At 34.8% G+C, this 12521-nt stretch overlaps 1 protein-coding gene across 40 annotated transcripts in view; it reads left to right on the plus strand.

The window, feature by feature from the left end:
- The window catches only part of RIMS2 (regulating synaptic membrane exocytosis 2), a 493527-nt gene that overhangs the window by 63064 nt on the left and 417942 nt on the right, over positions 1–12521 (plus strand). For 34 of the 40 annotated variants that reach the window (XM_052787016.1, XM_052787021.1, XM_052787004.1 and 31 more), the window contains exons 2-3: positions 2961–2993; positions 3390–3476. The exons of the other annotated variants lie outside the window; for them this stretch is intronic. In XM_052787016.1, coding sequence (XP_052642976.1) covers positions 2961–2993; positions 3390–3476 — 120 coding nt within the window. The remainder of the gene's footprint in view (positions 1–2960; positions 2994–3389; positions 3477–12521) is intronic. 40 annotated transcript variants of the gene reach the window in all.

A 12521-nucleotide genomic window follows, 5' to 3' on the forward strand; every position in this document is an offset into this window, starting at 1 on the left:
GCAAAAATTCTGATAAAAGCTTCAGACTCTTCTAACATTTTAGAATTATTTGGTGCTTGTGCAAAGTGTTGAGTAAATTCCTATCATGACAGAAATAATCAAAATTGAAAACAGGTGGTAAAGTATTTAATATTCTGCATTGTTAGAATACATTGTCCTAGTCACCGTTGATCAGACACATTATCTGCAGCCTGTTGGTGTTTTTACTAAATAGGTATTGATCAGAAATTTTTTCTAGTGAATAACTAGAATTGGCATTGTCCTTGGCAGAATTTTGAGAGGATAAGGTTGAAAATATGTGAGAAGGTAAAATGAAGACAGGCAGTCATACTGCTTGGGATTTTTCAGTTGGTCTGTTGAGTAAATGGAGGTTTGGGGGTTTTTTTGACCTGTCAGTCCACTTCTTTTAAGCAATTACTGGTTGCTGATTTTTGAAAGGAGGGGAGAAAGCAATGCATATATACGGGAGTACACAATCTAGTAAAACACAAAGCAGTTCTTGTAACCAAAGCAAATACCAGTGTATGTTTGTATGTAGACACGGTTTAAGAATCTGGAGTCTCTTCAGACCTTTTCTGTCTAGAAAAGGCTATTTAAACCACAGCTGTGTTAAAAACATCTGTCAATAGATTTTTTTCATAATTTCTTTTCAAATTGTAGCATGGTTGTTATAAAGTCAAGGAAGATTGTTGCTTACCAGGGACTGAAAGATATATGGAGAGTGCTCAAGGAATGCATCACAGTTATATAATAATGGAAGCTGTTGTCCTCACATAACTGCACTGTTGGAAAGTGTATAGTGGATGAGACACAGAATTATAGGAGGAGAAAAAATTATTTCATAGGAGATATATTTTGGATTGTAGGGTCAAGTTAAATCCTGACTTAGAACACAGTATTCCTATAAAAAGCTGAGAAAGTAATTTTGAATGCAGGTTTTCAAAGTGTCTGCTAATGGGCAATGTTTTTTATTTAATGGTGCTAAACTAAAAATCTGATTGTAAGATTTTAAAAAATACCAAGGTTTTGCAGCTGCAATTGAAGTCACCAAACATATACTATTATGTAAAGATGCTAGATCCTCTTGAAAAAAAGATACCAAAGATTTCAAATGGCACACTCAGAATTAATGTGCAGTATTGCAATTTTTATCTTACTCTATTTTGATCTCAGTTCCACATGTGAAAAAAATTGACCATGGTCACTATCCAAAGGAAGGATGTTGATTGTAATCACATTATGTGAAGCACTCAGATTTCCTTTGTTTAGTTCAACAGAAAAATTCACAATGAAGTAATAACTTAAAAGTGTCCAGTAAATATGTTTGGAAGTCATGTACGGAGAGGAATATAAGGATTAGCTGCATATTCAGTTTTCAATTGCCAGGGAGGTGATATTTACACTTGTCTAGCTCTAGGCATGTGACTTAGGAGCTCTGAATGATTGTCTGAGAGTGTTTCCTTCTCACAGTTGACCATATAGAGCTTTTAGGCTCTTAATGTCGGGGGATCTGAATTTAAATGTCCTAAGCTGCCTAGTGAAAAAAGTATGGAAATGCTTTGATTCCCTGGCCTTCCCCCTTCTCCCCCTTTGAATTTCCTGTGTCAAAAAACTAGTATGGAATCTCTTGGTTAAAGATAATATTATGATTAAGATGCATGGTAGAGTGGAATTGCAACTGCATGAGAAATTTTTATTTTCGTATTTCTTACCTTTGGAGTATATCTGCTTGGGGATTTTTTTGGTGGGTTGTTTTTTTTTTTGTACTGGAACATTTCTTTGTACATAAATTTCTAAAGTGCTGAAGAGGCAAACCCATGCTAGAAGACTTTTTACTGTGTGCTGCATGTTCAGTTTTCTCTTTCTGTAGTCAGTTTTGGAAAGTTTTTAGTGTGTCTTAATGTCCATGTATTTAGGTTCTTGTGGTCACTGAACCCTGTTTATAGAGGTATTCACTGTGATATCTATCATACGGTGGCAGAGGTGTGGAGCTGTTTTGGTGGCCTTAATTTTCTGTCCCACATTAAGCATCCACTTAAATTGGGAGCCTACACTCCCTGTTTAGTTAGGTAAGAGAGGATTCTCCATAGAGACATTCAGAATATCTGTTCAGGAACCTTTTTGGTTTATTTGAACATACAGGGAAGCTAGATCCTAACCTGATATTTAAGACCAATATCTGCAATTAGAGGATGTAAATATTCCTGTGAGTCTATGCCTCCATTCTTGGGTTTGGTGGAGAGGAGTTGCACAGAACATTGGCTTGCTCACTCAAGTTAAAGCATGTATTTCAGATGATAGAATATTTTCCTAAAGACAATGGGCAAATATTAATCAGTACTATACAGACCTACTGTATGTACTATCTAGTTATTTCTTTTAGCAAGTTCTAGTAAATTTTACTCAAGAGTAAAATTCCTTAGCTTTCCTTCCTTATTTTTTAGAGTTACATTATCTGCAGGTCCTGACATCATTGTAGTTTAATAAATATAGTGCAGATATTCCTTTAATCTATTAGTTTAGGGTATTGCATTTTAAATGGCATATTACATGTTATAAATTCACCTTGAATTATGATAGGCAATTTGGTTGTAAATAAAAATGTTAAAAAACAGATTATAGTTAACATAATCAAAGCACCTTCCTTTGCATTTATAGCTGAATGTATTGCTGGAAATGTTCTAACATGATATTCTGTCCAAAGAATTGGAAGCCAGTTCTAGAACATAACTGATTTCATTTTGTAACTAAAAGTTTTAGATACTTGGCATTCCCCATTTTTAATCCTAAGTGGAAGTATGCACAGAATACAACTTAATATAAATATACAATAAATATTAAAGGAAAACCTTTTAACTCAAAGTAAGAACTTTCTCCTGCCCATTTGATACAGATTATAGAACTTCAGGGTAGTTGTTTTGCAACATGTTGCACTCAGTTGTGCAAACTTATCTTTTTAGGGTCAAAGAAGAGCAAAAACCACAGCTGACACAGTAAGTAAAATATCTTAAAAATGCAATAGGCTTGACTTTTCTACCTTTGCCATGTTCTGCTTTCTGCACCGTTGATGGTATTAGCTTTCACTAATACCTGATAGGCTGCAGTTAGTTTGTCATCTGCTTCCTGACTGGCTTGTAAGAGAGCTGCCTGCAGCTTCTTACTTCATCCACATGTTAGCTGGATGTAGGTTCTTGCTGCCTGCTTGTGAACTGGTGAACTGTAAAACTTTATTTCCCTTACATCCTTAGTGGCTGACTTAGTATTGCAGCTAACATTCCCATTGGCTCTAGCTTTTCCGCCTGTATATTTCTATTAACATTGGATAAGAAACATTTAAACTAGTGTGGTTTTGTTGGTTATTCAGTCACATTATTTGCTTATTTAAACAGGTGGTTTCCCTTTAGTGGGATCACTGAGCTGGTAAATAACGTTCTTCAACCACAGCAAAAACAGCAAAATGAAAAGGAGCCCCAGACGTAAGTAAGCTGCTCTCTCTAGACTAAGTAATGTCTGTACAGCATTAAAACATACTGGAGAGTATGTTTAAAATAATTGTCCATTTAGAACATCCTGCTGAGGGTATTTCACAGGCTGACACGGTTTGCTTTCTGACCCCTCATTTGCAAAGGGAAAACTGAAAATCAGGTTGTACTCTGCTTATCAGTAACTTAAGTGATTACATTAGAATACAATCTAAGGAGTTACTACTGCTCCATTTGCCTTTTTCTGCAAATGTTCCATACATGAAACTCCCAGTGAAGTGGTGTGTTTTCTGTGCATGAGGAGCTGGAATGATAAGACATGTAGTATTATATATAGCATGTCTATGCACATGCATGGTATTTGTGATATTGGGCATGCATAGAATGCTATACAAATCTACATAATATGTATGAAGAGCTTTTTAAGGACCAGGAAAATGTGATTTCATTTTTTTCATGCTTCTAAAATATCTGTGAAGTTTCAAAACTTTAGCAGATATAAGGTGAAATCTTGGGTCTGTCAAAGCTGAGGAAATTTTGACTTTGATGGGGCCAGTATTTCATCCATGGACCTTTTACAGTGCTAAGACAGTATAAGAGCCATATGAAAAAATTTACTTTTCTTGCTATCTGAAAATTTTAAGATTTACCAGAAACTGGCAAAGCTAGGACATTCAGTCTTAGAGTAGAACTTAAAGCATAGAGCTGAAAATATTCTTTTCATAGAGAGAAACTAAAAAATATTTATTATTTCAAGTTTTGAAATACTTAAAATGGACTTTTGATATTATTTAAGCTTTAAACAGTTAAGTTGCTGTCTTTTCTTTCTTCTAAAGGGGAATGCCTTGTAAGTTCACATCATAAAAGAAATGTTTGCTTTTGAACCCATGCATAACTGGTTTAAAACATGCATATAACTTACTTTTAATTATTTTCCAGGTAGAATTAGTTTTAGTTTATTTTTAAATGTGTATATTTAAGTGGAATTTCATACTTGCAGGCCATGAAAGCTGTGAGTTATTTTTTGAGAATACACAGTGAGAAATTTTCACAAAATTAAATGGAGAAATAGGCCATAAGAATTGATATTCTGTAAAGTAATGTATTATTCTGAGCTCTGTTTCTGACATCCTCACTTAAGTTCTTATACTATTGCATATAATATTAATAGGGAAGTTTTTCTTTATTGGTTATTGTTAGATACTGGCAATAATAAATTTTATTCACAACACGTCGGTACCTCCTTTGTATTCCCAGTTTCCTTAATGCAGCAAAGTTTGTTCTGCTTACCAGTGTTGTACATATGAAGCATATGGCTTTGAAGAAACTATATACTATTTATGCAGTGTAAACAGTTGAGTTATAGTTGCCAAAAAATATTTATAAATGGTTACTCTTATTATGGAGGGATTTTTTAAACAGTGATCTCTTTGGGAACTGGCTTTGTTCAGTGTTTTTATTAAATAATTAAGAAATGAATTAAGTTGTATACTCACTGAATTTACAGGTTGCACAAGGCTGGGAGAAGTGTAACATCTAATAGCAGGATTATATTCCAAAATTATCCTGAAAAATCCAAGCTATGGTTATGATGCCATTCAAAAGGATCAATGCAAGGTGGTGTAGTTACGTATGTAGGGATAGTTTATGTGGTTGACATAGGATAGAGAAAAATGGTGTAGGTAGAAGTTCTTTGTCAGACAATCAGAGGCCCATAATAGTATGTAAGTTGAGCAAGAGCCGGTATTGTGAAAGAGATAAATATCATACTGGAATGTGTAGACATTATCTGCTTGTCCAGCCTGTACTTCATCAGTTTCTTTGCGAGGATCTTATGGGAGACACTGTGGAAAGCCTTACTGGAGACAAGGTAGACAATACTCACTGCTCTCCCCTCATCCAGTCGTTTCATTGTAGAAGGTCATCAGGTTTGTCAAGCATGACTTCCCTTTGGTCAATGCATGCTGACTACTCCTGATCACCTTTTTGTCCTTCATGTGCCTGGAAATGGTTCCCAGGATTAGTTGTACCAACACCTTCCCAGGGATCGAGGTGAGTCTGACCAGCCTGTGGTTCCCTAGGTCCTCCTTCTTGCCCTTCTTCAAGGTGGGAGTGACATTTGCTTTCCTCCAGTCATCAGGCATCTCTCCCAATCGCTATGATCAGTGAAAGATTATTGAGAGTTACTTTTATCTCCAGCTCCTGTGTACTTCATCATGAGTTTTATCTGCAGTGTTCAAGATATTTCCATATTGTCATCTTTACAGAATAGAAATCCTTAGCTGCCCTCTGAAGAAACTGCTTTTGATGCTCAGCGATTAGCCTGTCAATTTTTATTTCTTCAGATTCATATGGCATTTATTTTGTAAAAGGTATATTCAGATTGTTCCTCATTAGGATTTGGTGGTGATCTTTGTGCCTAAGGATTTGACTTGGAGTTTGTATTTTTGTTTTGTATGAATCTTGGAAGATTATGTAATGGTATTAAGCTCCAATCAGGAATTCCCATGCTAGGAGGCACTAAAGATTCGTCTAGTCTAATATTGTGTATTGGCAGTGCCCAGCAATGGATATTTAAGAATGCACATAAGGAGGAGGGCATGCATAGACTAATTCTGATACAGCCACTTGACTTCAGGTATTTTAGTGGCTTCCTGAGGAAAAGGCTGCAAGCATATTGCTATATTTATTTCATGGCCATTAGGAATCTTATCTGCCATAAGTATTTTCAGTCTCATTTTAAACCTATTTATATATTCGTCTTCAGAACGTGGGGAAAATGAATTTTACAATTTAATTATCTGCTCTATAGAAGAGTTGTTAGCCTTTGTTTGCTTTAAACCTGCTGCCTATTAATTTCATTGGGGAGTCCTAGTCCTGTGTTATGTAATCCATTATATACTTTGTCTATACTATGCATAACCTTTACACGTTTATTATATTCCATGCAGTCTATTGTATTTCATACAGTCATCCTTTTAAGCTGAAGAGTCAGAGTTTCTCATTCTATGAAAGGCACTCTGTGCTTTTGATCATCCCTGTTGCTCTGTCTTCTTTTAAAAATTCTATTAGATCTTTTTGAGTTAAGGTTGACCAGCGTCACTCACGGTACTCCGTGATTTTATACAGTGGCTTAGGAAAGAAAGTTTCTAATATTTGCTGCTTAAAGATATCCAAATATTGAAAAGATGATGGTTTTTTCCCATGAACAGTTTTGTTTATTTTCAGGCTGGAAGTGAGTCTCTGTTGGTTTGGTTGCTTGCTACAAACTGTAAGAGGACTATCATTGACTTTGGCTGCAGGAACTGAACCTTTCTTCTTGCTTTGATAATTATGAGGACATTATTAATAAACATTAGACAAAATACAGTCAGCATCAAAAGCCATTAAGCATAACGCCTTTTGTACCTAAAATATTTCAAAATAAATAGATTAAAATATCTAATTGCCTTTTCGTACATTCACTGAACTAATTGTAGGAGAGATTAAAAAATGTACATTGCTTAGCATAACATGGGGGAATTTTTCTGCTAAAAATGCCTTTTTAATAAATAGATATTTATATGTTTTTCTGGAAGTTATGGTGACATTATGGGAAATGAAGATTGAAAATTACTGTAAAATGATACTTAGTAAAACCTTTTTCTGCATATGTTTCTGTAAACTAAATTAATTTTTCTGTTGGTAGAGCACTCCAGCAAACCAGTAAAATTTTCAGTGAAATGCCTTTTCCTGTAGTCTTGAAGAGATAGATTTTTTTTTTTTTAATTGAGTTCTATAAACAACTGTAAATTAAAGAAATTATCCATCAAGAATGCTTGATTTTTACATTTTAATTCCTTTGCTATTTGAAATGTCAAGTAATACTGAATTTTCACAATATATAGTCGTTCTCTGTGATCACACACATAGTTCTGTTAACATGCCCTGTCCTGTTGGTATAAAATCACTCTAGACGTAATGGAAGAGTTTTCAGTATATGAATGTGTATACTGTAAAGAACAGGTACTGTATTTATAGAGAAGACAGTGTCATTATTCCATATCTCCTTTAAGGCACTGTTGCATGAAGTTGTGCAAAAGAGCAGAATAAATTGTAAGATGCAATACATGCAACATTTTTTGGTTTATGATGCAAATGCAGTCTTACTAGTCCCCAAACTCAGCATTTGACAAGTAGACTTTCTTAGGTTAGATAAGTTATTTTATTCATAAAATTAGAAATGTCCAGTAAGGAAATATTACTGGATATTTTAGTCTCTAAATTAAAGCAATCTTTGAAACAGATTGCTCCATTTATTAGAATCTCTAATGAATTCTAGTTAAAATAGATTGGCATTTATGAAATATTTAACATAAATCAATGGATCATTATTTTTGTATTCTAAATTTACTGTGTAAACAATATGTCCACCAATGACTAGGTAGCTTTGAATTTCTTCAGATTATCTACCCCAAGTGTGATAGCAAGCTCACATAAACAATTATTTAATGAAATTTGCATTATGTATAGTCAGCGGGTTTATTTGCAGTCTGTGTAATTCCTGTTCAGTGTGGTGTTTAACAGAACACGTTGAAATCAACACACTCCACTTGAACGAAAATTTTTCTGAAAGAGAAAAATATGTCTCTACAACCAATACAGTTGTGAAATTGGAGTCATGAGAAGTCTAGCACTCTACTGTGTTTATTTTCTTAGGCAGTAAGATGGAAAGACAGTAAATGAGCTAAAAATAAAATTATAATTTGCAGTATAAAAAAAAGAAACAGGGAGATTGTAGCTATTTTGAAGTAAAATATAAATCTGCAAAATACCTTCTTAACTATAAAACTGGTTTTGTCTCCTTAATAAATATGAGGTACCTAAACAACTTCTGTTGTGTGATTCTGATGACTGATCCTGACTCTTACTGTTATAAGACTATTAAATTTACCATTTGCAGCATAAGATTATGGTTGCTTGCCTTGTAAAGATGCCCTGGACTTTTTTTCAGATTTTTTTCATTGTAATATTTAATACAAGAAAGACTTATTTTGTTTGGATTGTTCACAATGTTAGTGAGGCCAGGATAGTAGTCATGAATATGGTAGAACTCAGTTTTATCAGAAGGCAAAGATAAACATGTTGGGGACAGGTAAATATAGTGATCATAAGAAATATATTTCTATATTTAACTTGGAATCCAACTGATCTATTTTAATCCTAAAATACACACAGATATCTGATTCTGCAGACAAAATACTTAGCTGGCCAGCAGTTAGCATTATGGGCAAACGAAAGGTGAAAAAAGCCCCCCAAACTGAGATAATCCAAGCATATATACTTTACTCAAATAAGAAATTGTATAAAGTAGTGATAAAGGAAAATAATTCCACTTATTTATATGGTATGGCTGAAATGGAGCTATATTTGAACTATTTTGTATACTAAAATCTCTAACTATTTTGTGTTATGCGACAATAAGAAGTAAAAAAAAAAAAAGGGTATGACTGAAGAACAGAATGTTTCCATATGTATATACATATAGGCATAAATAAACCAGTTGCTATCTAGACAATACAGACTGCAATATGTTGTAATGTAGTTAAAGCAGCTCCTAAAAGCTTTGAGAGTATTTTCTCTCTGTTATAATTTTTGAAATTTTTCAGATTTTTTGGATGTCACAGGCTGTGGTGCTACTAATATGCTGAGAACATCCTGCTTGGAACTGCTTTCCAAAAGAAATGGACAGTACCCCTAGAGGGATGACAGGTTGTCTGAATGAGATAAGCAAATAGATTTAGAAAATGCTGGCTTAAGCTTAACTTAAACAAGACAGAAGTGATACTGTTACTGTAATAAGTGGGAAGCATGTTAAGCATGCAGCTGAATCACTGCCCTCAGTCTCCAATGGAACCTACCTTCATGACAGTGGCAAAAGGGGTTCTTGCAGAACATAAGAGGCTATCCACTCATTTTGGCATTGACCATAACCATAATGGATATTTTAATTTTTTTTTTTCCAAAGAAGAATTGTCCATTTCATTCTGTGAAGAACTGATGATAAAGATAATACAGCAAGTTCAATTTGTATGATGTTTATCAAATCTTGTCTTAGGAAGGTCAAAACTTCTAGAGAGGCTCATGTCACAGCTGCTGCACTATTGGCTATGCATTATTCTTAATAATTTAAAGTCTTTCTCCTTAAAAAGACGGGGCAAACTGTATTTTGTGCTAAAAGTGATGTGAACCTTATTTTCCTTGCAATATTGCTAGTTCCCTATTTTTATCAGGAATTTTTCTAAAAAATGGCACAAGAGGTTTTTGACTTGCCAAATAAAATTGGAACCTTGCTTTCCCTAATGTTCACGATCATTTTAGACTGCAAATGATCACTTACATGTGTAGCAACATGTGGCTATTCAGTATAGTTCCTATCCCATCTCTGGTGCTAAGTGAGCAACTTCTCTCAAGCTCCTATGTCTGAATAGTGTGAATATCCATTACTCAAATTTTTGCTTCCCTCCTCTAACGTGCTTCTACTTCCCCGTGCAATTTTAAGTCCATTACAGATACCTGCTCCTTTATTTCCTTTTTTCCATCTGTCAGGGTCTAAGCTGGCAAAGGAAGTGACTGTTTTTGCTGAGGCAATCTGACTAAACCTTGCTGGAAATATTAAAAAAAGCTTCATTTTTTACAAAGGGTAGACTCACTTTCAGGGTAGAGCATATATGGAAATGTAGGTAATTATTAATTGTCGAAAATACAGATTTACATTGTAGAGACGTCTAGACTTTTATTTAGAAAAGTGACTGTTCAGTGCACCTCTATGTGCTGCTATGTGCAGAGTATTTTTCATGGATTGTGTCTCAATTTTTAACCATTCATGGTGTATATTTTTTTTATTAATACCAGTTTTGAGGGAAATCCAAGGTTGCAGAAGTAAGTTTTTAATAACTGGGTTTTTTTAGCCAATGAAATATTGTCATAAGCAACATATCCTTAGCTTTCTTACAGAGCTTCTATTTTGTTAAAATAATCTCTTAGTCAAATTCATGGAAATTACTTGGTAGAGACTAAGCAGAAGAAAAGGAAAAGAGAATACCTTCTGGTTCTTACGGGTTTTTTGCAGGTTGATACAAAGTATTGTCAGCTTTTTGCTACTTTTGGCTTTCTGTTCAAGCAGGGAACATTTGTCTTCTGGTACTTGGGTAGAAAATAAAGAATACGGGAAGTAGTATCACACTGATGAATAGTAGCCAAGTTCATGATTCTCACTGTGAACATAACGAATACCGAATTCTGAATTTCCATGGGGTTTATATTATCTAAGTCATTTTTCATAGCATGCTTTAAATTATTCTTTGCCCTCTAGTAAATTTTTCTTACTGATTCAATATTCCCATTGGGAATATAGGTCCAGCACAAAAACTTGATCATATGGGAATGCAGTTAAGGTGCTTGAGCTGAAGGGAAGATTGGAAGCTCAGCAGTTCTACAGCACTCCTGCATAGACAGAACCCTAGTCTGAAACCTAAAGGAGAAAACCATATGGTACAGTCAGACTGTGCTTGGTGTATGGTCTGAAGGCATAATGATGTAATTTGGTGTCATGGTTTAAACCCAGCTGGCAACTAAGCACCACACAGTCACTTGCTAACTCCCCCCTCAGTGGGATGGGGGAGAGAATTGGAAGGCTTACTACATTTGTTAACAACTTTTGAGCCTGCTACAATTTGAAGACCAGATAGTAATGGTGATAGTACTTTCAATAACAACTTAAATTGGACCAAGATATGGTAATTAATGAGGTAACAAACATCCCAAATTCCTATAAGGAAATGGTGGTTCTTTTCTTGTAACATACAACATAGCTAACAAAGCTTTTTATTTTTTTGAGTGTATGAAAAAAGTGTCTGAAACATCCTTGTAAATGAAAAACATAGCCATTTAAGAAGAGTGTGAAGTCAGCAACAGAGTATGAAGTTGTGTGTTTGTTTTATTTGTGACTCTGAAAGCTGAAACAGTTTTTTATTGTTTCCTTATACACCGACCTCTGACAGAAATAGTCAGTGTGCACAGATTTATGTACTGTAAACATGCAAATAGGACCCCTACAGTGTGTGGAGAATTGAGATCTGTAGCATGCAGTTGTCATCACTAACTGCAGTATTTCTGGACTTCAGTTAGTTGAGACAATTCCTTTTAATAACACAAAAAAATATTTTCATAGACCATCTTTTCAAACTCAAGATTTCCCTTTTTCTCGTTCAAAGATTCCTGTGTCTATCTCTCTCTGGCAAGTTCTATCTCCCAATGTATTTTCTTTCGGGTCTCTGGGCTTGTCCACTCTATTACAGTTTTCTTCCCCATGGACATTAGTTATTCTTGTCAGTATTTTCTGTGATTCTAAACATTTTAAATTTCAGTTAATACTAGTGGATTGGAAGAACAGCTCAACATATTACACTGTTGTTTGCATTATCATCTAGTTTAAAAACGTGTCAAAATAGATTCTTATTAGTTAATGTTCTTCTTTTTGGTTGAGGTTTCCAAGAGAAAATAATAAGCTTAGTGGTCAAAATCACAAAATCAAAGGATGTTGGAACGAGTTAGTGACTTCAGTGGAACTGATATCTGTCTATCTATCTATCTCTTCCCTAAAAAGGTGCTTCTGTGAGTCATGCTGCTACCTTAGTAGTACTGTAAATGTAAAGAGTATGTTCAGGAAGCACCCACAGAAGACAGCAGAGATATGGGTGTCTATCTTCATCACTTGGGAAATATTTTTATGGCACTGATAACTTGGGCTTGGTTTGGCATTACAGCTTCTGTTTTCGCATGAAAACTGCTGACTTGAACTCATTGTTGCGTTCAACTCTTGTAAGTAGGCTCACCTGGTATTACAGGCTAAGAGCTACTTTCTCCTGGGATGGTTCTCTAGACCTTTTGCATGAGACTGTAGGTTAAAACAGTCCTTCAATACCTCTCCTCAATTTATTCCTCCTTCTCACCTTCTTTTGACCCCTTTCATCCTCTTAACAATTCACCTGGAAAAAC

This window comes from Harpia harpyja, chromosome 5 (assembly GCF_026419915.1).
Source record: "Harpia harpyja isolate bHarHar1 chromosome 5, bHarHar1 primary haplotype, whole genome shotgun sequence".
NCBI lineage: Eukaryota > Metazoa > Chordata > Aves > Accipitriformes > Accipitridae > Harpia > Harpia harpyja.